The following is a 24,235-nucleotide window of genomic DNA, read 5'->3' as shown; positions in this document are numbered from 1 at the left end:
TATTAAGGAAGGCTTTTATGTGTGTGTGAGGTCTTAATTAATTCCAAGTTAATTTTTCAGGTCTGAGTTCTGCATTGTCTCCTTGTGGGTCACGCTGGACCCATTTGAATTTTCTGACCTTCCCACTCTGCTCATGTTCTTTCCTCAGGGATGTTTTCTATCCCAGAATTCCAGAATAATTATCTTTTTTGGACTGTGAGGCTCAGAATTAAACAGAAAAATAATTTTTTTTCTCAAATCCTTCCCTTGAAAAGCCCCAAATTTTTATTAAATCTTAATCAAAGGCGTTGATTTGTTATTCCTTTATCAACATGAAAAAAACCGGCTGTGAGCCCCTTCCCCAAATCCAAGATTAACCATGAATGGTCTCTGCATTTTGATTTAACAGTTATTTCTTCTTTGTGTAATTCCTGAAAATCACTGTTGTCCGATGTCCAGGTTTTCTTGGCAACAAAGTCCAGCATTTGCCTGTTCTGGGAAATCTGGCAGAAGTGAAAAAAAACCAATTTTCAAATAAAAATCAAACCTGATAAAATATTTATAATTACTATTATTTATAATAACAAATGTGACTGTTATTTATTATTTAGTGTATTGCTAATATAGTATTAATTATAATAAATATAATTAGTATTTATATTTTATGACATTTTAACATTGCATTAAGATTTGTAATTTTAAATATACCATACATTTTAAGGTTATTTCTATTTGTATATTTATATAAAATATATGTATTTATTTCTATTAAAATAATTCATTTATTTTATTACATATATATTTAAATATCTATTTATAACCAGAGAATGTCCACTACCAACCTTGCCACGTCCTTCAGGGTGACTTTGTGACTCTCTTTGCAATCCTGCTGCATCCCTAAAAGCTGCTAATGAGTGTTTTACATGAATAGATAATTAATGAGAGTTTGCGAAGGGCTTGGAAATCCTTTAATCCGAAACCTCCCGGGGCTCTTGCCTTGAGAACTTTGCAGAGTCACCCATTTTTTTTTTTGCAGGAATAATTCCAGAGTGGAGCCCCAGAAATGGGATGAATTGTTAAAGAAGGAGAAATAGGAATAAAAATGGGATATGGAATGATTTTCGGGGAAAGGGGATGGAGCATGAGCCCTTTTCCTACTGAAACCTCCCAATATTCCAATTATTTCGGGGTGCCCCAGCAGTGGGGAGGTGGAGGGGAAGGAAGGAGGGAATTTTCCCTGCTCCAAACTTTTTCCAAGCAGGAACGACGAGGCTCTGCTGCCAAACGGCACCTCCTGAACAAATTTTACGCAGCAAAGCCCTAAAATTAAGGAGCAGAGAACCCCCAATCCCTTCTCGGTATTTCTGGGAGCCCTCAGCCCTGGGGCATGACCTGAGGGAGGACCTGGAGCTGCTGGAGCCCCCAAGGGATGGAGGAAAGGCTGAGGGAACTGCTCTGCCCATGCAGAAATTGGGATTTTATTTCTTACTCTTTCCTAAAGGACACCTCTGGCCACTCTTGTCATGCACTGGAGCTCCGAAACGCTTCTTTGAGCATCACCCCCGATTAAAGGGGCTTTTATTTTTTTAACCAAAACCCGCAGCTTTCAGCCCACGGGAAGAGGCAGGGAAAGTGCCTGGAGTCCCCTGAGCTCTGCCCTTCCCTACAGCCAGATTTCCTGCCTGCGGTTGTTTACCTGCTCCTTGTTTGCTGCTTTAATAGAGCAGTAAATTTCTTTTTTCTTTTTTTTCTTCTTCTCTAAATGATGAGGTGTGATGGGGGAGAGCCCCGAGGCAGCGACTCCGGATCACGTCCTACCTGCACCAAATGTCCCGGGTGCTCATTAATGCCTCGCACACACCTGTGTCATTATCCCGAGCCCTGGAATTGGCTTCAGACACCCATGGATTGAGCAATAAAAAGCCCTCAAAGATAAACAGAGCTCAGCTGTCATTCCAGCAATCAGCTTCTAATCAGGTCAGGGTTCTTGGCCTCGTCAGGCTTTTTATTATTTTATTATTTCCTACGCTGCATCCATATTAAATCCCGATAGTGGAATGGATTAAATCCCATCAATGGAATAAATTTGATGGAATAGATTCCATTAGGATTAACTGGATCCAGGGAGAGGCAAATAAACTCCTTTCCCTGGGTTCCACAGATCCATTCCCTGCGTTCGTGTAATGGCAGTGATTCCCGTCAGTCTCCCAGGTTGGAATGGTTCGGGATTAAAACTCATCTCATTCCTCTCCTGCCCTGGGCAGGGACATTCCCACCATCCCAGGGTGCTCCAGCCTGGCCTTGGACACTTCCAGGGATGGAGAATCCATGGAATACCCCCTTTCAGGGCCTCCCCACCCTCCCAGGGAATTCTTCCCCAGAATCCCATCCAAATTTCCTTTCTGGAACCCATTCCCGGTGCCCTGGCACTCCATCCCTTGGGAATTGTCTCTCCCCGCGTTCCTTGTGGCCCCTTCAGGTCCTGCCAGGCCACCGTGAGGTCACCTCAGAGCTCCCCCTTCTCCAAAAGGAGCAATCCCAATTCTCCCAGCCTTTCCTCCATCCCTCGGATCCTCCTGGAGCCTCCTCTGGGCTCTCTCCAGCAGCTCCAGCTCCTCCCGAGGCCGGGATCCAGGGCTGGGGCAGATCTGGAGGTGGGGTCTCATTTTCCTGTTGGAATCCCCCCCATCCCCACCTCGTTTTCTTCCCAGTGCTGCTGCATTAAATTGTCACAAGAATCCCAAGCAGCCTTGGATCTGTTTCAGGGGCTCTGTGGGAGGTTATTATGACACACAAAACGACTTTTTAATGAAAAAATGAATAACCCTGGGTTCCGACGCTGTCAAATGTTGTCTGCCCAGGGAGTAACCAAATTTCGGGTGACGTTATTGCCCAAGTGACAAAACCATTCCAATTTTGCATTGTAGCTGCAATATTTCCATGGCTGATGCACTTTGTGTGTCTCAACCATTTAATGAATATTTGAGATTGGCTTTGAAGTTCTTCCCTTTCAAGAATCTGCAGCTCCAATTGTTCTGCAGCCCCAGGGAGCTGCAGGCAGACACCTCAGAGGCTTCGGAATGTGGGATGGAGCTAAATGAGAGATGGCGGTTCTGGGATGGAGCTTTGAGTGAAACGTCCTTTTTTTCTTTTCTTTTTTTTTTTTTAATTAAGAAAATACTTCCTAAAAAAGTTCCCATCAGTTGTGGAATCAAGGAATGGTTTAGGGTGGAAGGGACCTTAAAGATCACCTCGTTCCAGCCCCTTCCATGGGAAGGGACACCTCCCACTGGATCAGGTTGCTCAATAACCCATTCAACCTGGCCTGGACTGGATCACATCCCGGAATTGATCATTTCTTCAGCCTCAATCATCACAGGATGAGCTCCCAATTAACTTGGTTCTTCTCTGAACTGAAATCTTAATTCTAAAAATAAAATCCCCAGTCTGGGGATTGAATTATTGCTTGAATCATTTTATGCCTTCATGGTCAGTTTAATTCTTGTTTTGCCGCAGTCACGGTGTGCTAAGCTCTGCTTTAATGAATAAAATGAAACATTTCTCTCCTCAGAAACGTTTTGGAGCAGAAAAATTGAAGCTGGAGATTCCTCCCCTTGGTTAACCAAAATGACCCGCTCAAATTATCCGAGTTGAGCAGAAATGATTGCTGGCTGCACCACCTGAGTGAAGCATTTGGGGTTCTGGCTTTGGGTATGGCCGTAAACAAACTGAAATGAGGTGTCCCAGCAATTGCAGGGACGCCACCATCCCCTGTGTTCCAAATTGCTTCCATTCCTTTCCTACAGCAGGGAATTGTCAGGATATTACCAGTGCCTCCAAACTGTGCTGCCAGGACATAAAACCTGAGCACATCCCAGCCCTAATTAGGCCAGGGAAGAAACTTGCCCAGTAGCCCGTATCCAACGCCAGCTGCTGAATGTTTTACGTCCACTGAGAAACAGTTCAGCTTCCTGTTGGAAAAAGAGAAGGAAAAACCACTCCTGGAGACTTTACAGAAGTTGCTCTGAGGGGGAATTATTCCCAAAAAATGTCTTCAGGTATGAAGCTGACTTGGAAAAAACCTCCCATTTTAAAAACTTCAAATTTTGGTTATTAAATGCACTTGGAGATTCTACACAAGCTGGAGGTAGTGACACAATAAACTATAAACTGTGAAGTGGTTTCTGTAATAAAATGCTGAATGCTGACTGAAAAATTTAAAAAATTGGTGCCGCTCAGGGTTTGTGACCTAATTAGGCTCTCGACTAAACCAGTGCTTCATTCTCAATGAAAGATTCAAACCAGACATGTGGCACAATCTGAAAACACAGGGAAAAATATCAGCCATTGCATTTATGCAAAACATGCAAATGCTGTGTGAATCTGGAGCTATCTGGGATGAGTCTGGCATTGTTTTAATTTGGAAATGGCCACGAGACAGATGAGGCAGTGACTGAAGTGCCAGACAGAGGAGGAAAAACACATTGCTTTCCAAGGACATTGCTATAAAGACCTAAATTACCTGAATCAACAAGGCTGGCCATGGGAAGTGTTTGATCTCTAATTAAGTCACATAAAACAAAGTTCCAGTGTGGAATGGGGATGCCACCAGCAAGGAAACGGGGAAGGAGAGTTGCAGCACCAAATCAAAGGTTGGTGAAGGAGGAAGGGAGTGTTTTCCATCAAGGATGAGCTTGGGAAACACATCCCATGAGCAAAGACTGGCCCCAGGGCTGGTCAGGACGGTATAAAAACCACTCCGAGCGCAGGATCCCTCATCGAGCTCTCCTGCCTTCTCCTCCTCGGTGACACAGGTGAGCTGCAACCACCTTTACCTTCTTTTTGTCCTTCTCTTTCTCTTTGCCTTCACCTCTGGCCGTGCTGCTGTGGAGCTCCTGCTGAGAACTTGGCTCCCAGACCCTGCTCCCAGCCTCTGCTCACTGGGAGGAGGTGGGAGAAGCTGTTGGGCTCTTGGCAGAGAAACCACGGGGTTCCTGATCCTTTCTTCCTCCCCTTTCCCTGTCCCTTCTCCCCGGGCTCTGCTCTGTCTGTGCCTCACCTTCTGCCTGTGCCTTCTCCAGGTGCTCCTCCAGCCACAGCCATGTCCTGCTACGACCTGTGCCGGCCCTGCGGCCCCACCCCGCTGGCCAACAGCTGCAACGAGCCCTGTGTCCGGCAGTGCCAGGACTCGCGGGTCATCATCGAGCCGTCCCCCGTGGTGGTCACCCTGCCCGGGCCCATCCTCAGCTCCTTCCCCCAGAACACCGCCGTGGGATCCTCCACCTCCGCCGCCGTGGGCAGCATCCTGAGCGAGTCCGGGGTCCCCATCAACTCGGGGGGCTTTGGGCTCTCGGGGCTCTCTGGCCTTGGTGGCCGCTACTGTGGCCGCAGGTGCCTGCCCTGCTAGAGCCGGGCCGGACGTCCAGCGAGTGCCTCCGCCAGGAAGCCCCAGGCCAGGGGCCGCACTGAGGCCGCAGCTGCTGGCCAGCGTTTCCAGAGGCCTTGGGCCCCCTCGAGCCCTCCTCCTGCCAAGGAGGGAGGCAAGCGTGGCCAGCCGAGCCTTCTGCTTGTCCTGCTTCCTCCTGCGCCTCCCCAGGCCCTGCTGGGCCCTGCTCTGCCGGCCCAGGGGCTCAGCCCCAGGCCAGCGCGGCGGGGTCCTGCTGCTGCCGCTGTCCCCGTGCCTGGGCCAGGCAGACGTGTGTCCCACTGCTGGCCAGGATGGCCCTGCCCACCCCCTGCTTCCTTCCTGCCTTCACACTCTAAATAAAGTTCACTCTGCATTGGAACTGGAGTCTCCTGGAGTTCCTGCCCTGCCGGTGTGCAGCTCAGCTGCTCCATGGGGGCTGTGATGCCCTGGGAGGGTTTGGGTGGTTAAAGGCCAGGGATGGCCCTTTCCACACCTGGGCAAGGTGAGAAGCCGCAAGGGCCGCAGTCCCTGGAAGTGCCTGGGGCAGTGTAGGGAGCGTGGCCTGGTGTGAGTGTGCACAGAGTGACCAGGAGGTGCCCAGGGGACAGGACACAGGCTGGGGACGTGCTGAGGTGTGTAATGTGGACATGGGGCAGAGATGGACACACAAGGACCACAATCCCTCATCTGAGGGACAGAGCAGTGACTGTGACATGGCCTGGGGCTGTACCCAGGCCAAGTACAGAGCAGTGGAAACATCCCCCAGCAAAATTGTCCTGTGCTCAGAAGCGTGAATTGCTGCGGTGTCATTCTGTGTGTCACCGTGTCCTGAAGGAACAGGAGTCTGGAACAGACCTGCAGAAATCTGCTGTGCAGACTGTCTACTTGATCTTGGAGCCTTTTTTCCAACCTTGAGGATTCTGGGATTCCTCCTGGAGAGCAACCCATCCTCAGCCCATTTCCACTGTGCCAATATCTGGCGCAGGACTCACATTTCTCTTGGCACACCTGCCCTGGGTGACAGGTGTCACCTCAGGACTTTAGGCTGTCCCTGTGCTCCAGGGTTTGGATGCAGGCAAGGAAAACAACCTCTTGTAGCTGGAAATGCAGAATAAAGGCTTGAGGAAGGTGCCAGTAAATCTACACAGGAATGTCTTCTGGAAGGTCAGTGTTCTGCCTCATCAACTGGAACCCAATGTCCAACCTCCCTTCTGGCCTGAGTGGTCACCCTGTGCACACTCACACAAAGCCACCCTCCTCCAACCCCAACCAAACCCCCTCAGAGCAACACAGCCCCCACGGAGCAGCTTTAGCCAGGTGTCCTAAAACGGAAGGAACTCCAGGAGACTCCAGTTCCAATGCAGAGTGAACTTTATTTAGAGTGTGAAGGCAGGAAGGAAGCAGGGGGTGGGCAGGGCCATCCTGGCCAGCAGTGGGACACACGTCTGCCTGGCCCAGGCACGGGGACAGCGGCAGCAGCAGGACCCCGCCGCGCTGGCCTGGGGCTGAGCCCCTGGGCCGGCAGAGCAGGGCCCAGCAGGGCCTGGGGAGGCGCAGGAGAAAGCAGGACAAGCAGAAGGCTCGGCTGGCCACGCTTGCCTCCCTCCTTGGCAGGAGGAGGGCTCGAGGGGGCCCAAGGCCTCTGGAAACGCTGGCCAGCAGCTGCGGCCTCAGTGCGGCCCCTGGCCTGGGGCTTCCTGGCGGAGGCACTCGCTGGACGTCCAGCCCGGCTCTAGCAGGGCAGGCACCTGCGGCCACAGTAGCGGCCACCAAGGCCAGAGAGCCCCGAGAGCCCAAAGCCCCCCGAGTTGATGGGCACTCCCTCCTCGCTCAGGATGCTGCCCACGGCGGCGGAGGTGGAGGATCCCACGGCGGTGTTCTGGGGGAAGGAGCTGAGGATGGGCCCGGGCAGGGTGACCACCACGGGGGACGGCTGGATGACCACACGGGAGTCCTGGCACTGCCGGACACAGGGCTCGTTGCAGCTGTTGGCCAGCGGGGTGGGGCCGCAGGGCCGGCACAGGTCGTAGCAGGACATGGCTGTGGCTGGAGGAGCACCTGGAGAGAGGGCAGGGAAAGCACCCCCGCAATGTCAGGCACAGATGGAGATGCTGCTGGGCAGGAGGAAACGCAGCCGGGGCACAAGGGACAGAGTCCAGAGGGATGCAGGGAGGAACTCAACAGCCCTGATGCCAAAGTGTTCCCAGAAAAGGAATCCCAACATCTCCCGCCTGTCCCCAGGAAAAAACAACCGCAGAAACCTGGTGAGAGCAGGATGGAGGAGGAAGACTCTCAGAGACCGCTGCAGAGAAGCAAAGATTGCATTGAGGTCCGAGGAAAAAGGGAAGAGGAAGAGAAGAGTGAGGCAAAGGCCCTTGCAGCTCACCTGTGTCACCGAGGAGGAGAAGGCAGGAGAGCTGGATGAGGGATCCTGCGCTTGCTCTGCCTTTTATACCGTCCCACACAGCCCCGGGCCCAGACGCGCCTTTGCACAAGGAAGGTGTTTACCAACAAGCTCATATTTTATGCAAAACATCCCCAATTAAGTAAACTCGAGGTTGTTTATGTTCCCTGCAACACTGCCTTTTCATTTCCTTGTGCAGGACATGCCCATTCAGCCAAACTGGCTCCTTTCAAGTGCCAGCATTAGAGGCCAAAATGTTTTTAGGGTGTTTTTCAGCCAGAAGCAGGCTGGTGTTTCAGCCAGCTGGGTGGAGTGGTGCCGTATATCCAGGTGATGTCAGCACCTTCCCCTCCTGAGGCAGCTCTAAGCCTTTGGAGTAATAAATGCAGGTCTTTTTTTATTATAAACGCAGGATTAAAGGGCTGGCTTTGGTGGGGACTGGCCGTAGACACTGCTCTCTGTGACTCCAAGGCCTTTCAAGACTTCTTAGACATCATTTATTCATCAGGGAGACTAACATGGGTTGGTTTTGAACTTTCTTTGGGATCTCATATTGCCTTTGGAAGAAATTATCTCGTTTCTTCTGCCTTTCACCTCTTTCAGCATTGCCTGGAGTTCTCCAGTCTGCAGAACAGGACTGATCCAGAAGGAAGGACGCTCCTTTCCCAACAACAAATATTTGTCAGGGTTATTATCTTGCAGAAAACACTCCCTAATGAGAAATCTGAATCAAAACTCTTCCTTCTTCCATTCCTCACGGCCATCCCTCCACTTCTTTTCCCCCTCTGCCTCTGACCAGAGCCTACACACAGTCCCAACCACTCGGGAATATTTCCAAGCAGGACACAGAGAGTCCCTGCGGGCTGGCAGTGCCAGCAAACCCAGCCTGGGGAGCAGCAGGGGCCAGGATGTCCCCAGAGATGCACGGAGAGGGAAAGATCCCACGCTCTGGGCTGCATTTCCTGGGGCAAGACAAGAGCTGTGTCCCCAGGAGCGGTGACAGCCCTGCTCAAGCACCAGCTGCAGGACCGTCACACCCCTTGTGGCAAAGGGGGAAAAACTCCTGTCCCAGTGAGGCTGGAGCTCCACCAGAGACAGAAAAATCTTAAATCCCAGAGGTCCAAGCCAGGTTCCTCATCCAGGAGGATGAAGGGAGCTCTGAGGGTTGACAGGAGACTTTTCTCCAAACGAACACATTCAGAAGAAAACCCCAGGTGTGACAGGGCAGATCTAACACAGAGATTTCCTTCAGAACACACATCACGTTTCCATCTGGGGCATTTCCACTTAAATCCCTCCTGCAGGCAAAGCACTGAATGCAGCAAAGGCATTTCCAGCCCTCTCTCCATCTCCCTGACCCATCCCTCCCCACCAAGGGTCTGCATAAAGCCTCGAGTGTCCTCATCCACCCACCCCACTCTCTCAGGGGTGTCCTGGGGGTGTTGCCTCCCTTCCCTGGCTCCATTTTGACCTTGTTGCTGCCAATGTCCCCTCCTGGCTAGGACAGGGATGGGAGGGCATTTCCACAGTAGATAAAGAGGTAGAGGAACTTGGCAGGATTGCTTTATTTCAGACACTGAAGCCCAAAATAGGGCAGAGGAGCAGCCCTTGACTGTCACTGCAGGGCCAGGCACACCCCATTCCTCGGGGAAAAGCACTCCACAGAAAGCAGGAAAGGAAAATTGGACATCACATTGATGCTGACAGTTGCACTGTCAGGCACACGTCCCTTCAACTCCTTTGGGACTCTCTTTGCATCCAGGGTTTGGGAGGAATGCTTGGAGGAAGGGAGGGAAAGCTCCAGTTGTAGGTGGTAAAACACAACCATGGCCTTGGGCAGCTGGGTGAAACTGCCACAGAAACCATCGGGTCAGTGGCTTGACACGTCAGCTGGAAGTTGTCCCCAGCCTGTGTCCTGTCCCCTGGGCACCTCCTGGTCACTCTGTGCACACTCACACCAGGCCACGCTCCCTACACTGCCCCAGGCACTTCCAGGGACTGCGGCCCTTGCGGCTTCTCACCTTGCCCAGGTGTGGAAAGGGCCATCCCTGGCCTTTAACCACCCAAACCCTCCCAGGGCATCACAGCCCCCACGGAGCAGCTGAGCTGCACATCCCGGCAGGGCAGGAACTCCAGGAGACTCCAGTTCCAATGCAGAGTGAACTTTATTTAGAGTGTGAAGGCAGGAAGGAAGCAGGGGGTGGGCAGGGCCATCCTGGCCAGCAGTGGGACACACGTCTGCCTGGCCCAGGCACGGGGACAGCGGCAGCAGCAGGACCCCGCCGCGCTGGCCTGGGGCTGAGCCCCTGGGCCGGCAGAGCAGGGCCCAGCAGGGCCTGGGGAGGCGCAGGAGAAAGCAGGACAAGCAGAAGGCTCGGCTGGCCACGCTTGCCTCCCTCCTTGGCAGGAGGAGGGCTCGAGGGGGCCCAAGGCCTCTGGAAACGCTGGCCAGCAGCTGCGGCCTCAGTGCGGCCCCTGGCCTGGGGCTTCCTGGCGGAGGCACTCGCTGGACGTCCGGCCCGGCTCTAGCAGGGCAGGCACCTGCGGCCACAGTAGCGGCCACCAAGGCCAGAGAGCCCCGAGAGCCCAAAGCCCCCCGAGTTGATGGGGACCCCGGACTCGCTCAGGATGCTGCCCACGGCGGCGGAGGTGGAGGATCCCACGGCGGTGTTCTGGGGGAAGGAGCTGAGGATGGGCCCAGGCAGGGTGACCACCACGGGGGACGGCTCGATGATGACCCGCGAGTCCTGGCACTGCCGGACACAGGGCTCGTTGCAGCTGTTGGCCAGCGGGGTGGGGCCGCAGGGCCGGCACAGGTCGTAGCAGGACATGGCTGTGGCTGGAGGAGCACCTGGAGAAGGCACAGGCAGAAGGTGAGGCACAGACAGAGCAGAGCCCGGGGAGAAGGGACAGGGAAAGGGGAGGAAGAAAGGATCAGGAACCCCGTGGTTTCTCTGCCAAGAGCCCAACAGCTTCTCCCACCTCCTCCCAGTGAGCAGAGGCTGGGAGCAGGGTCTGGGAGCCAAGTTCTCAGCAGGAGCTCCACAGCAGCATGGCCAGAGGTGAAGGCAAAGAGAAAGAGAAGAACAAAAAGAAGGTAAAGGTGGTTGCAGCTCACCTGTGTCACCGAGGAGGAGAAGGCAGGAGAGCTCGATGAGGGATCCTGTGCTTGCTCTGCCTTTTATACCGTCCCACACAGCCCCGGGCCTGCAGGCACCCTCGGCACAGGGAAGGTGTTTACCAAGCTCATCTTGCATGCAAAACATCCCCATTAGAGAAATGGGGACACCACAACGCTGCTTTTTCATTTCCCTGTGCAGGACGTGCCCAGTCAGCCTCCCAGGCTCCTTTCAAGTGCCAGGATTAGAGGCCAAAATGTGTCTGGGGGCAATGCCACGTCAGCAGGGCCAGGTGATGCAGCCGGTGCTGGGGACTGTCCTATTTCACCAGGGGACATCAAGCCCTTCGCCCTCCAGGGCTTCACTTTAGGGTTCCCAAAATGATCAGGGCATTTCTTCTGGCAGCCCTAAAATAACAAGCCAAGCTTAAAAACGTGTTTTCTGTGACAGGGGTCACCTCAACCACTGCGTAAGCAAATACTCAACTCCATCAGAGCTGGGTGTAAACTTCCCTGTCACCTTGAACACTCTGAAGAGTCTGGAATTTCACATCCTGACAAATCCATGTGCTCTTTGCACTTCCATGCCTCTGTGGAGAGCCCCCAGCATCCTCGAGTCAACAGGAGGATGTTTGAAAAGCTGAAAGTCCTCTCCAGCACACCCAAATTCTGCTCGCACCAACTCCACCCAGAACCGCCTGTGTTGGGCCTTTCCCACTGTTCCTTCTCCATCCCCAAATCTCCAAAACCCTTCTTGGAGTCTACACCCAAATTCGGTGGCAGGCGGTGGAAAGAGCCTGCAGAGCTCTCCAAGGAGACATCAAAACACCTCAGAAGGACTCATGGTCTGGGAATGTCAGCAGGAAAACACTGGAGGCAAGCAGACAGCAGGATCACCGGTTCCTCCATTCCCTCATGGCAGCACACTCAGACATGCAGGGTCCAACTGGCCTGGCCTCGTCCCATTGTCAGCACCAAGGGGCTTCCCTTTAGTGGTCTCCAACCCTTCCATTCCCTGTCTTCCATCTTGGAATGGTCTCTGACCCCTCCATTCCCTGCTCCAGGTAGAGTGAGGGTCACTTCTTGTGTTTGGACAATGCCCTCAGGCACAGGGTGGAATTTTGGCGTGTCTTTGCAGGGCCAGGAGTTTGGTTTGGTGATTTGTGGGTCCCTTCCAATCTGGATATTCCATGGTTCTGTTCTTCCCTGGATGACAGGGAGTAGAAGATGTGGGAGGAAGCAGGAGGCACCTTGTCCTCCTCTTCATCACCAACCACACCACAGCGATGTTCTCCGCCTTGGGAATGTCTCCCTGTGAACTCCTGAGCTGTGCCTGCAGCCCTGCCAGCACCACTGGACCCTCCAGGAGGGACAGGAGAGCACAGGGGATGGTCTGGTGGCAGAAGTGAAGGGTGACACCCCCCTGGGATTCTGTCACATGCAGGACACGAGCCATGGAAGGTGTTCCAGGAAACATTTTCCTATTGAGCAATGAAACCCACGGAGCAGGGAGGTTATGGGGTGCCCATCCTTGGGCAGATTGAGAAACCATTGACATCTAAATCAACTCCCTCAATTGTCCCACCTGTACAGAGGGTTCAGCCACATCAGCTCCAGAAGTGCATCCCAATCCCCAATAGCTGTGATTTTTGAGACCTCCCCCATGAAGCAGCTTTAGCCAGGTGTCCCAAAACGGAAGGAACTCCAGGAGACTCCAGTTCCAATGCAGAGTGAACTTTATTTAGAGTGTGAAGGCAGGAAGGAAGCAGGGGGTGGGCAGGGCCATCCTGGCCAGCAGTGGGACACACGTCTGCCTGGCCCAGGCACGGGGACAGCGGCAGCGGCAGGACCCCGCCGCGCTGGCCTGGGGCTGAGCCCCTGGGCCGGCAGAGCAGGGCCCAGCAGGGCCTGGGGAGGCGCAGGAGAAAGCAGGACAAGCAGAAGGCTCGGCTGGCCACGCTTGCCTCCCTCCTTGGCAGGAGGAGGGCTCGAGGGGGCCCAAGGCCTCTGGAAACGCTGGCCAGCAGCTGCGGCCTCAGTGCGGCCCCTGGCCTGGGGCTTCCTGGCGGAGGCACTCGCTGGACGTCCGGCCCGGCTCTAGCAGGGCAGGCACCTGCGGCCACAGTAGCGGCCACCAAGGCCAGAGAGCCCCGAGAGCCCAAAGCCCCCCGAGTTGATGGGGACCCCGGACTCGCTCAGGATGCTGCCCACGGCGGCGGAGGTGGAGGATCCCACGGCGGTGTTCTGGGGGAAGGAGCTGAGGATGGGCCCGGGCAGGGTGACCACCACGGGAGAGGGCTGGATGACCACACGGGAGTCCTGGCACTGCCGGACACAGGGCTCGTTGCAGCTGTTGGCCAGCGGGGTGGGGCCGCAGGGCCGGCACAGGTCGTAGCAGGACATGGCTGTGGCTGGAGGAGCACCTGGAGAAGGCACAGGCAGAAGGTGAGGCACAGACAGAGCAGAGCCCGGGGAGAAGGGACAGCCTGGAGAGTGAGACAGAAAGGGCAGGGAATTGCAGTCCCTAAAAACACAGACAAGACCTTCTCCTGACTCCCAGCAGTGTGGCACTGAGAATGGAGATGGTCACCAAAGTGTCCCAGCAAAATGTAACTGAGGCAAAGCCCCAGTGGAAGCCAGAAGAGACAGAGGAAAAGAAATGGAAGGAGCGGAAGGCACTCACCTGTGTAACCGAGGAGGAGAAGGCAGGAGAGCTGGATGAAGGATCCTGCGCTTGATCTGCCTTTTATACCGTCCCACACAGCCCCGGGCCCAGGGACACTTTTTGCACAGGGAAGGTGTTTACCAAGCTCATCTTGCATGCAAACATCCCAATTACAAAAATTAGTGTTTTTATTTTTGCCCTGCAACGCTGCCTTTTCATTTCCCTGTGCGGGACATGCCCAGTCAGCCTCCCGGGCTCCTTTCAAGTGCTGGGATTAGAGGCCAAAACATTTCCAGGGAAAATGATTTGTCAGCAGGGCCGGGTGACACAGCCTGGGCTCAGCAGTGTCCCACTGACCACCTGGTGCCCCTTCAGGGCAGGATTTTCAAGTGCAGAGGCTGTGCCCTGCTGGACATTGGCACCATGGGACTGGGGATGGAAGGGAACCTGAGACTGGAACAGCTTTCCCAGAACATCAGCTCCAACCTGGGTCTGATCCCCGCTTTGTCCCACAGAGCACTGAGTGCCATGTCCAGCTTCCCCTCAGATGGTGACTCCAAACTTCCCTGGCCAAGGCCAGAGCAATGTTACCCAGTCTGGAGAGGTGATGCCTCGTTCAGGGTGAGGGACAGAGCTGCCCCTCGCAGGGGAATGGCCAGGATGGACCCACAGGGCCCTGAGGAGCCCAGCCTCATCATCAGGAAACACTTTAAAGTCCTGCCCTGGAGGGCCAGGGCTGGAATTATTTGGGATGTCGGACACTCCCCAGCACCGGCTGCATCACCTGGCCCTGCTGACGTGGCATTGCCCCCAGACACATTTTGGCCTCTAATCCTGGCACTTGAAAGGAGCCTGGGAGGCTGACTGGGCACGTCCTGCACAGGGAAATGAAAAAGCAGCGTTGTGGTGTCCCCATTTCTCTAATGGGGATGTTTTGCATGCAAGATGAGCTTGGTAAACACCTTCCCTGTGCCGAGGGTGCCTGCAGGCCCGGGGCTGTGTGGGACGGTATAAAAGGCAGAGCAAGCGCAGGATCCCTCATCGAGCTCTCCTGCCTTCTCCTCCTCGGTGACACAGGTGAGCTGCAAGGGCCTTTGCCTCACTCTTCTCTTCCTCTTCCCTTTTTCCTCGGACCTCAATGCAATCTTTGCTTCTCTGCAGCGGTCTCTGAGAGTCTTCCTCCTCCATCCTGCTCTCACCAGATTTCTGTGGTTGTTTTTTCCTGGGGACAGGTGGGAGATGTTGGGATTCCTTTTCTGGGAACACTTTGGCATCAGGGCTGTTGAATTCCTCCCTGCATCCCTCTGGAGTCTGTCCCTTGTGCCCCGGCTGCGTTTCCTCCTGCCCAGCAGCATCTCCATCTGTGCCTAACATTGTGGGGGTGCTTTCCCTGCCCTCTCTCCAGGTGCTCCTCCAGCCACAGCCATGTCCTGCTACGACCTGTGCCGGCCCTGCGGCCCCACCCCGCTGGCCAACAGCTGCAACGAGCCCTGTGTCCGGCAGTGCCAGGACTCCCGTGTGGTCATCCAGCCCTCTCCCGTGGTGGTCACCCTGCCCGGGCCCATCCTCAGCTCCTTCCCCCAGAACACCGCCGTGGGATCCTCCACCTCAGCCGCCGTGGGCAGCATCCTGAGCGAGGAGGGAGTGCCCATCAACTCGGGGGGCTTTGGGCTCTCGGGGCTCTCTGGCCTTGGTGGCCGCTACTGTGGCCGCAGGTGCCTGCCCTGCTAGAGCCGGGCCGGACGTCCAGCGAGTGCCTCCGCCAGGAAGCCCCAGGCCAGGGGCCGCACTGAGGCCGCAGCTGCTGGCCAGCGTTTCCAGAGGCCTTGGGCCCCCTCGAGCCCTCCTCCTGCCAAGGAGGGAGGGAGGGAGGTGCTGTCTGGACACGTGGCCAACCTGTTTCAGCCTTGAAAGTCCTGCTTTTGAAGAGTTTCCTTGTCTTTGTGATTTTGCATTTCATGCTGACGTGGTTTAATGCTGTAATCGCCAGCAGCCAGTGGAGGGGTTTCACTCAGGAATTACGGAAAGGTGGAGTCTTGCTTGCTGTCTCTCAGTTGGAATGGTGTCAGTGGCTTCTATTCCCTTCATAAAGATTTATTTTCCCTTTGTTTTTGCTGAATGCTACTTGACTTTTTATCATTAAACTGATGTTGCATCTGATTTTGAGTCTCATTGTGATTTTATCTCCTTTTCACCTCCCCTGGGGGCAGAATTATGTGAAAATCTACGCAAGGATTTCACAGGGGAAAATGTGCATCCAAAAGTCACCACAACTCACCTGATAAAAATAATTTTGTTGGTTCTTACACTCTTGAGAGGCACTGAACAGATTCACAAATATATTTCTCTTTGTAGGATATTTTTCCCCAATGTTTTTATCCCATCTATGTATCTAAAAGTACAATTGTGATGTTTAAGCTTGAGGGATTTCAGATCTTGTCCCCTATTTGGCATCTTTGAAACCCTTGAGAATCTGAATGAATATTAATAAGGCAGAAGCAAAAGGATTCAAGAAGAGTAAAACCGTGAAATAAAATCTATTTGAAAATTAAATCACCCTGGAGCTGAGATATAAATATTTGAGGAGCTTGAGGGAAAGCTCTTGGGTTTTTGGGAAATTTTCCACAAATATCCAGCCTAAGTCTCCCTGGCACAGCTCCGGCCACTCCCTGGTCACCGAGAGCGGAGATCGGAGCCACTCCTCTGCTTTCCATCCACGGCTCAGGGCAGCAACACCCAAAAAACCAAAAGTTGGAAAATTAAAACATCCCAGGCTCAGAGGAGGGCTTGGAAAGAGCTTTCCATGGGCAAATTTTCCAAACAAATGTTTGGAGGGGCTGGTGGGACGAGTTGTTCCCTGGGATCCGCGAGGAATCCGAGGGCGGCGGGCGTTGGCGCGTGGCAGAACCGCTGTGGTTATATTTGTGACGAGATTCTTCTTTTCTGTTTTTTTACAAATAAAAACAAATACTCGTGGCCAAGTGACACCCCAGATGTGGTACTTGCTGATAAAAATGTTATGTATAAGGTTTCTGTGCTGTAACAATTTTTTGATGGTGTTAAATTGGTAAATATGGGGGTTTCAAAAGTCAGTTTAAATCTGTTTTTATATTTAAAAAATAGTATTTATTTAAATTTATTAAAACATTTATAGGGGGATTTGAAAATGTGTATTCTGTATCTACCACCAACAGACTATTTAATCTATTTTACCTATTTAATCTATTTAATCTAATTTATCTATTTTATCTATTTAATCTATTTTATCTATTAATCCCACGATGCAAATGAGGGGCATGAGGGGTGGATATTTTTGACTTTATGGTGTTATTGAAGCATCTTTTTATTTTTATTTTTATTTTGCATTAATTAGTTCCCACACATATTTTTGCAAGTGGAACCTTTTCTTGATAAAGGAATTGTCCTGCTTTTGTTTTCCAGTCTAGGTTTAGGCTGGCATTGCATGAGAAGCATCATCCACCCATTAAAAATTCTTTCATCTTCCCAATTTATGGGTACTTTTAATTTCTGGTACTTTTAGACCGGCTTTAATAATGGCAACATGAAATTACTTCAAGCACAGTTGAATAAAGACAATTTTTTTCCAGCTCCTCAGCAATTTGTTCGCTTGTGGCTGCCTTGGGATCCAAGACCAAATCCAAGAGGAGCCAAAACTCCTTTGTGTGCCATTCCCAGTCTGACCCAGTTACAAACAATCCTCAATTAAAATGTTCACATCTCAAAAAAAAAAAAAAAATCTCTGAGGACTTTTCCAAGCTTGGAGAAGCTTTGGGGTGACCTAATTGTGAGCCAAAAAGAAACATGGGGAGAGAATTTCCAAGGGCTTGGAGTGACAGGACAAGGAGGAAAAGGGGTAAAACTGGAAGAGGGGAAGTTTAGGTTGGATTTGGGAAGGAATTCTTCCCTGCAGGGGTGGCGACCCCCTGGTTCCATGGATTCCCCACCCCTGGAATTGTCCCAGGCCAGGCTGGACGAGGCTTGGAGCAACCTGGGATCAAGGGATTGGCACAGGATGAGCTTTAAGGTCCCTTCCTGCCCGAACCATTCCGTGATTCCATGACTCTGGTGTTTGTGAGCTGGGATGGTGCACAAGGGGCTTGGAGGTTCCCTCTGTAAAGGAACTGATAAACCAGGATTAAATTTCCCCTTGTTCTTCCAGCTGTGCCCCAAACTGCGTTACCCCAATTTAACAGCATAAAACCATCCGAATTGCGTGGGATAAAGCAGGAATTTGTCTCTGAATTCCACAATTCTGGCACTTCCTGCCTGGGTTCTGTGGGATCTCAGGGCTGGACGTGCTCTTTAGCCTTCCCCAAACCCAGAATTGAGATTGTTCCGACGCCGGGCTGGAGGCAGAGCCTGGTGAGCATCGGAGGAGACAGGAATTTATTAAGGATTTACACTCATACCCTTAATAAAAGAACGCCTTGGAATGATGAATTATGTATTATAGACATTCTTAGTATTTTTCTTTATGACTAAAGTCAAACATACGCTGGAGTCTGGATTTTGTTGTGACTGAGAGGTGGCTCTGGAATAAATTTGGTCCCTAATTCCCGAGATGAGAGAAACCTGCGGGACAGAATCTGTCTGTCAGAAGATAAGGAAATAAAAACAAAGTAAATAAGCAGTGAGGAAAAGACATTTAATCAGGGGGAACATTTGGCATTCAGGACATACTCGTTGGGAATTAATTCCAGGTACAAAGGCTGTCTGTGGTCCCCAGGCCATCAGGGCTGAGGTATAAAAACCAACTCAACCCAACTCCTTCCTGCCACTTCTCTTCTCTCTTTCCTCTTTTGTGAGCAAGGTTAGTTCAAATTCACTTCTCTTTCTCTGTTTGCTGAGTTCTTGCCTTTTAATAATCTGGGTTTTTTTTCCCCCACAGTGTTCTGCTGGTTGCTGCATTCTTTGGGTGAGGGGGAGACTTTTTCTCTTTAAAAAGTTGCGGGTTTGCTGTTGGAATCGTGGAATTTCTGGAGTCCTGACTTGGTTACAGAGATCCTTGAACTGGTGATAGAAATTTATCCAAACGTGGGATTTCAGTCATGTTAAATGACATAGAAAATATTAGAACTAATAAAGATGAACAAACTGAATGGGTGGAATAACCGTGCAAGGGGTTGGAACTCTGCGATCTTTAAAGGTCCTTTTAAACTTCAACTGTTCATCAAAACAGAAAATCCAGGAGCTCAGTTATATTTCAGCAGCGTTTTATATCTTGGAGGGTCTTTTCTATCCTGGAATGTCAGCTGGGTCACCAAGTGTGGAGATTTTGTTCCAGAGTGCAACGACATCTCCTGGAATGTTTGGATCAGGGACTGTGAGGATAAAGGGAGAGAAGGGGAAAACCAGAGCAGAGCTGAGCATCCCCTAGAAATCTGAGAATTTTATTTTCAATGTTGTGGTGCAGATAAAACCTAGGGATGTGCATGGAATTGCTGCCTTTTCTCACATCCATGGACGAGCTGTCTGGGACAGGTTTCAAAGACCTCCTCTCTGAGGCTGCTTAATGAAACATTAAAATTTGTACCTAATTGAGATTTGTACCTCTTTGTAAGCAAAGTCGGAGCCTGGAAATGAATCCTCCCTTTCATTTTTCCAGCTGCCCATGGAAATCTCTCCACAGGTACATTTGTGGCTGGGTTTCGCTCCTAATTGCTGCTCCTGCAACGCTCTGGGGGCACAGAGCTGGGTCTCTCCAGACACGCAATCAAAATCCCTGCAATTAAATTAATGATACAGGTTTGTCTCTTTTGTTCTGCTGCCAGTTCTTCCCCAGATCACCGACATCACCCAGAGAACGTTTCAGCCTGTGTCTCTTTCTTTAAGAGTTTGGTTTCCTCCTCAGCTCGTGGCTCAGCTCCTAAAAGGCTCCTCGGAAAGTTGTGGTAGCTGAACTGAGCAGGTGTGGCACGACTCCTGCCTTGCACTCAGGTGTGCTCCTGTGTTCCAGACCTCATCCCGAGCCATGTCCTGCTACGAGCGATGTCCCCCCACGTCCTGCGGCCCCACGCCGCTGGCCAACAGCTGCAACGAGCCCTGTGTCCGGCAGTGCCAGGACTCCACCGTGGTCATCCAGCCGTCCCCCGTGGTGGTCACCCTGCCCGGGCCCATCCTCAGCTCCTTCCCCCAGAACACCACCGTGGGATCCTCGGCCTCCGCCGCCGTTGGGAGCGCTCTGAGTGCCGGGGGGGTCCCCATCAACTCGGGCAGCTCCTTGGGCTTGGGGGGCTTTGGCTACCCCGGGCTGGGCAGTGGCTACAGCCGGCCCTACCGGCGCTACAACCCCTCCCGCAGCGGCTTCTACGGGCCCTGCTAAGGCGGGAGGAGAAAGAAGAGCAGGAATGCCGAACCCCGACCCGTTCCTGCAGCAGGACTGAGCTCCCGGTGCCAAAAGCGATGTCAGATCGGAGTCAGTCAGCCCCCGGAATGAGGCCACTGCTCCTGTCTCGCTCCTGTGTGTTTCTGACCCGGTTTGTAGCTCTGCTGCTTGGTGTATTTGGTGCTACCCGGTGTAAAGTTTTGAATCTGGGGAGTGGGTGGGATGTGGTTCTCTGGGGGCGCTGGAAGAAGAGCTCTGTCTGTGGAACGCGTCCCCCTGAGCTGAGCCTTTCCCCCCACACCGACCCCTGGTGCTTTGCAGGGTTTTAATCCTCTCGTTGGGATTAATAAAATGATGCTTTTATCGTAACCTCCTGAGTCTCCTGCTGGTTTTTTCCCTCCCCTCCTGTTCTTATGTGAAACCTATTCGGGGTGAGATTTATCACTGAGTAGATCATCAATAATTTGGGGGAGTCAGGAATGTTGGGAATGTTCAGCCTGGAGTGTGGAGAACTCGGAGCATCTCCAGGATCTGAATTAGATTAGCGACATCCACTGAAGGCACTAAACCACTCAGTTTTTGGGCGAAAAAAATGGGAGAAATTCTCTTGTTAGGGAGGTTTGGGGCATTCCAGTAACTCAGTTATACAAATAATGTCTGCAGCAGGTTGAGCTATCCCCAGGAGTTAAATTGCTCATGGTTTAAGAACCAGCCTGGCTTGAGATGAAAAACCTCCCTCAAAGCTTCTTTCATCTCCGGGACCCGGGGTTCATTTCAGCGCTTTGTTCCATCACACCCTGGGCTCCGGAGCCAACACAACGCTACAAATTTCAATTCACGCAGTAATTTGTCAACTCCGTGGTGCCTCGCCTGTGCCGGGAGCTCCGGAGGTGTTAATTGAGTGCGGGGAGTGTGGAACTCCACCAACAGGAGTTGTCCTGTCCTGCTTCCCCATCCAAGGGCTCCCAACCTCCTGGATGAACTCCGGGTGTTAATTAGGGAACTGGAAACCCTGCCAGGCTGCTAATGAGGCTTTCCCCCAAATGGGATGTCCCCTCCAAGAGCAGCAGTTTCTGTGCCTGGAGGGGAGGATGAGGAGGAGGAGGAGGAGGAAGCGTTCCTGCGTTATCTCAGTTTTGCGGATGAAAGGGAAGAGAATTTTTCTTGGGAGTGATTCCTACTAGAAGGAATGAATTTTGTGACATATCTGAAAAGATCACGGGCTCTCGGGTTGTGGAGATTTTGAGGAGCAGGAGGAGAAAGACTCTCCTTTTATAGAAAAACCTTTTGTAGAAGAATCTTCTTGTAGAAAAGACTCCAAACAATGAGAGAATTTTCTTGTGGAGAAAAAAAGGGAGGAGTTAAAGGATTTTAAGGAGATGACGTTTTGAATTAATATTATTATTATTATTATTTTAAAGATAAACTACAGAAAGGTTTAATAAAATAACTAAAATTTCTGACGGCTTTTACCTTGAAGTCCTTTGAGTGCTCCTGACTTTGATTTGATTGAAGGCTTTGATTGAAGTTCTTACCCAGGAGATGCGGGTGCTGAGGTCTCCGCACGTCCCTGGAACCTCGGGGAGCCAAAACTTTGCATATTGGAGCCATCAGCGAGAAGTGTTGTGAGCTTTGAAGTCCTTTGTTCCTCTGAAGCCTTTGTGCAAAGCCTCTTCATTCCGAGTGAATTCCTATCTTATGCTGAGTGCTCCCCATCCCGTTTTATTTTCTTTTTGCATCCTTCCCGTGCAGGAATTTCCAGCAGGGACAAATCGAGCCGTGACAAATGGGATGAAGAGCCGGGGTGCAGCTTCTCCTGATGCTGTCGTCTGACATCGCACAGCCTCTAAACCCCAAAATTTGAATTAATCTCCGACATCCAGCTTCGAATTTAATCTGTCCTGATAATTCCCGGGATTGCGGGGGGGGAATGGGGGTGACTCGGGCATGGAAACGATATTAAAATACATGTTTGGGTAAAGAAATGCAGGGTTGTGGGCGTTTGAATTGGCTGTGGCTCGGCCAAAGCAATTTCGGAACGTGTTGCTCAGCAATTCTGGGTTTAATTTTCTTCCAGCTTTGCAATCCTCGGGGAAAAGTGCTGCTCCTCTCAGCTGTGGGGAGCGGGAAATTTGGGAATATCTACTCCGCATCTTGCGGTAAAGCTTGGAATGAAACGCTGAGGCTCCACGTAAGGGAAAAAAAAAAAAAAAGATTATTCACCTAAAGGAGTGAAGTCTTGAACGAGGACTAAACATCACAACCCGCCCCTGGAGCAGGGTCTTAATGACTAAAACCAAGCCTAAAACGTCCGCTGGCCTCGGGAGGCGACTTAATTAATGCTGTAATTCACCCGAGTCCCCGCAGCCTCCCAAGCAATTAATCGGGAGCAGAGGAATGAAGATGAAAGCTCTGGAATGGGAATGGGAGCAGGAAAAGGGAGAAATCCCAAGGGGAGATTTCGAAACATCAGGAGCCGATCAGTTCGGGGGGGTTTTGCATGCGAAAGGAAGGATCATTATGGAATTCCATGCATAGGAAGTGGCTCTGGATCGGGTATAAAAACCTGTAGGACAGAAGCCTTTTCCAGCCACTTCTCCTGCCTCCTTCACCCCGGGAACAGGTGAGTCTGAACCTCTTTTTAATGCCAAAGTGCCACTTTGATGGCTGCTTTTATTGTATTTTGTTGTTGTTGTTTTCCTTTTTACCTTGAAGGGAAATTAGGAATTGATTTCTTTCTACCCAGAAGAAAGGCTTTATTTAGTGAATTTATTTAGTTTATTTACTTGTGAAGCAGAGGGTGACGAGACGGGGCTTGGAGGATACTGGGAATGTCTCTCCAAAAAAAAAAGCAGCTTTATCCTGCAGCAACATTTGCTCCAGGAACTCAAACCCAGCAGCGACACAGGGAATGTTTGATCACCGCTACTGGAGGCAGGAAAAAAGGGCAAAATTCAGTTTAATGCCTCGTCCAGGGGGGAAACAAAGCCCAAATCCTGGGAAAGGGAGTGCAGAGGGAAGGAGAACACCGACATTAATCCACATCCACCCCCAAAAAAAGCATTTCATGCCTGGCAGGGTGTGGTGGGGGATTGGATCTGATGAGTGCTGACCTCTCCCCACCTTCTGTGGCTGCTTGGGCATCTCTCACCCTCCTGGACGAATTTTAGAAAATTGACACAGCTTTGAAATTGGGGTTTTGTTGCGTAGAGGTAAAACCTTATAAAATAAGGGCCTCGCTACCCTTGTGAACTCATGGCTCAGGCCTGCTGCTTCTGCTACGTAGAAAAGGGCTGTGGGAAAGTGACTCAGCTGAGTCCGAGGTAGAAAAACAAGTTATTTGTTATTTTTGTTATTTTGTTGCTTTGTTATTTGTTATTTTGTCATTTTATTTGTTATTTTGCTATTTTGTTATTTTGTTATTTTGTTATTTTGCTATTTTGCTATTTTGTTATTTTGTTGTTATTTTATTTGCTATTTTGTTATTTGTTATTTTGTTTTATTTTTTGCTATTTTGTTATTTGTTATTTTGTTTTATTTTTTGCTATTTTGTTATTTGTTATTTTGTTTTATTTTTTGCTATTTTTTGTTATTTGTTATTTTGTTTTATTTTTTGCTATTTTGTTATTTAACCATTGCACCGCTCACCTCGCGGTCTGTGGCGCTCGCTTGGATGACATTTGTCGCTGCTTAAACGGAACGCGACCAATCGCTAATTCCTTAAAACTCGCTATCAAAACCAGGCCTAATTCCTTAAAAAGGTTGTGTTTTTTTGGTAATAAGGTTTTTTTTTTTGGTAATAAAGATCTCTTTCTTGCAGCTCCCTCACAGCCTTTAATTCCTTGCCCAAGGAATGTCTTCCCACGAGGTGTGTCCCCCCACGTCCTGCGGCCCCACGCCGCTGGCCAACAGCTGCACCGAGCCCTGTGTCCGGCAGTGCCAGGACTCCACCTACGTGATCCAGCCCTCTCCCGTGGTGGTCACCCTGCCCGGGCCCATCCTCAGCTCCTTCCCGCAGAACACCGCCGTGGGATCCTCCACCTCCGCCGCCGTGGGCAGCACCCTCAGCTCCGAGGGGGTCCCCATCAACTCGGGCAGCTCCTCCTCAGGATTTGGGGGGTTGTTTGGGGGATTTGGGTACAGCCGGCCCTCCCGCCGCTACGGCTCCCGCTTTGGGGAGCCGTGCTAAGGGAAAAGTGGGATAAAACACCCGGGAATGCCGGAGCACCCCCCGATCCCGCTCCAGGTGTGGTGGGAGACACCCACAACTCCGCCCGAGGTTCACGGAGCTGTGGGAGCTCCTCAAACATTTGCTT

The 24,235-nt window shown here is 51.5% G+C and overlaps 7 protein-coding genes across 7 annotated transcripts; 4 read left to right on the top strand and 3 right to left on the bottom strand.

The window, feature by feature from the left end:
* Nucleotides 1-4,772: 4,772 nt before the first annotated feature.
* Nucleotides 4,773-5,742, top strand: LOC102100945 (feather beta keratin-like). The gene is made up of 2 exons (XM_005534292.3): nt 4,773-4,793; nt 5,061-5,742. Exon 2 carries the CDS (start codon nt 5,081-5,083, stop codon nt 5,384-5,386), a length of 306 nt encoding a protein of 101 aa, XP_005534349.1. The 5' UTR covers nt 4,773-4,793; nt 5,061-5,080; the 3' UTR covers nt 5,387-5,742.
* A 1,015-nt stretch (nt 5,743-6,757) lies between these two features.
* Nucleotides 6,758-7,796, bottom strand: LOC102101131 (feather keratin 1). Its single transcript, XM_005534293.3, has 2 exons — nt 7,773-7,796; nt 6,758-7,444 (listed from the first exon to the last, which is right to left on the bottom strand). The coding sequence occupies exon 2, from the start codon at nt 7,422-7,424 to the stop codon at nt 7,119-7,121; it is 306 nt and encodes a 101-aa protein (XP_005534350.1). The 5' UTR covers nt 7,425-7,444; nt 7,773-7,796; the 3' UTR covers nt 6,758-7,118.
* A 2,158-nt stretch (nt 7,797-9,954) lies between these two features.
* Nucleotides 9,955-10,929, bottom strand: LOC102101309 (feather beta keratin-like). Its single transcript, XM_005534294.3, has 2 exons — nt 10,909-10,929; nt 9,955-10,641 (listed from the first exon to the last, which is right to left on the bottom strand). The coding sequence occupies exon 2, from the start codon at nt 10,619-10,621 to the stop codon at nt 10,316-10,318; it is 306 nt and encodes a 101-aa protein (XP_005534351.1). The 5' UTR covers nt 10,622-10,641; nt 10,909-10,929; the 3' UTR covers nt 9,955-10,315.
* Nucleotides 10,930-12,644: 1,715 nt separating this feature from the next.
* LOC102101495 (feather keratin 1-like) lies at nt 12,645-13,611 on the bottom strand. The gene is made up of 2 exons (XM_014262761.2): nt 13,592-13,611; nt 12,645-13,331 (listed from the first exon to the last, which is right to left on the bottom strand). Exon 2 carries the CDS (start codon nt 13,309-13,311, stop codon nt 13,006-13,008), a length of 306 nt encoding a protein of 101 aa, XP_014118236.1. The 5' UTR covers nt 13,312-13,331; nt 13,592-13,611; the 3' UTR covers nt 12,645-13,005.
* Nucleotides 13,612-14,595: 984 nt separating this feature from the next.
* Nucleotides 14,596-15,681, top strand: LOC102101684 (feather keratin 1). The gene is made up of 2 exons (XM_005534296.3): nt 14,596-14,650; nt 14,979-15,681. Exon 2 carries the CDS (start codon nt 14,999-15,001, stop codon nt 15,302-15,304), a length of 306 nt encoding a protein of 101 aa, XP_005534353.1. The 5' UTR covers nt 14,596-14,650; nt 14,979-14,998; the 3' UTR covers nt 15,305-15,681.
* Nucleotides 15,682-18,387: 2,706 nt separating this feature from the next.
* Nucleotides 18,388-20,106, top strand: LOC102102598 (feather keratin 4-like). Its single transcript, XM_005534301.3, has 2 exons — nt 18,388-18,404; nt 19,551-20,106. The coding sequence occupies exon 2, from the start codon at nt 19,566-19,568 to the stop codon at nt 19,914-19,916; it is 351 nt and encodes a 116-aa protein (XP_005534358.1). The 5' UTR covers nt 18,388-18,404; nt 19,551-19,565; the 3' UTR covers nt 19,917-20,106.
* A 2,411-nt stretch (nt 20,107-22,517) lies between these two features.
* Nucleotides 22,518-24,108, top strand: LOC102102788 (feather beta keratin-like). The gene is made up of 2 exons (XM_005534302.3): nt 22,518-22,542; nt 23,740-24,108. Exon 2 carries the CDS (start codon nt 23,773-23,775, stop codon nt 24,106-24,108), a length of 336 nt encoding a protein of 111 aa, XP_005534359.1. The 5' UTR covers nt 22,518-22,542; nt 23,740-23,772.
* The last annotated feature ends 127 nt before the right edge of the window (nt 24,109-24,235 follow it).

Source organism: Pseudopodoces humilis, chromosome 31 (genome assembly GCF_049639895.1).
Source record: "Pseudopodoces humilis isolate 2021_Gansu_Grassland_sample_001 chromosome 31, ASM4963989v1, whole genome shotgun sequence".
NCBI lineage: Eukaryota > Metazoa > Chordata > Aves > Passeriformes > Paridae > Pseudopodoces > Pseudopodoces humilis.
This window is presented reverse-complemented; position numbering and strand designations above follow the sequence as displayed.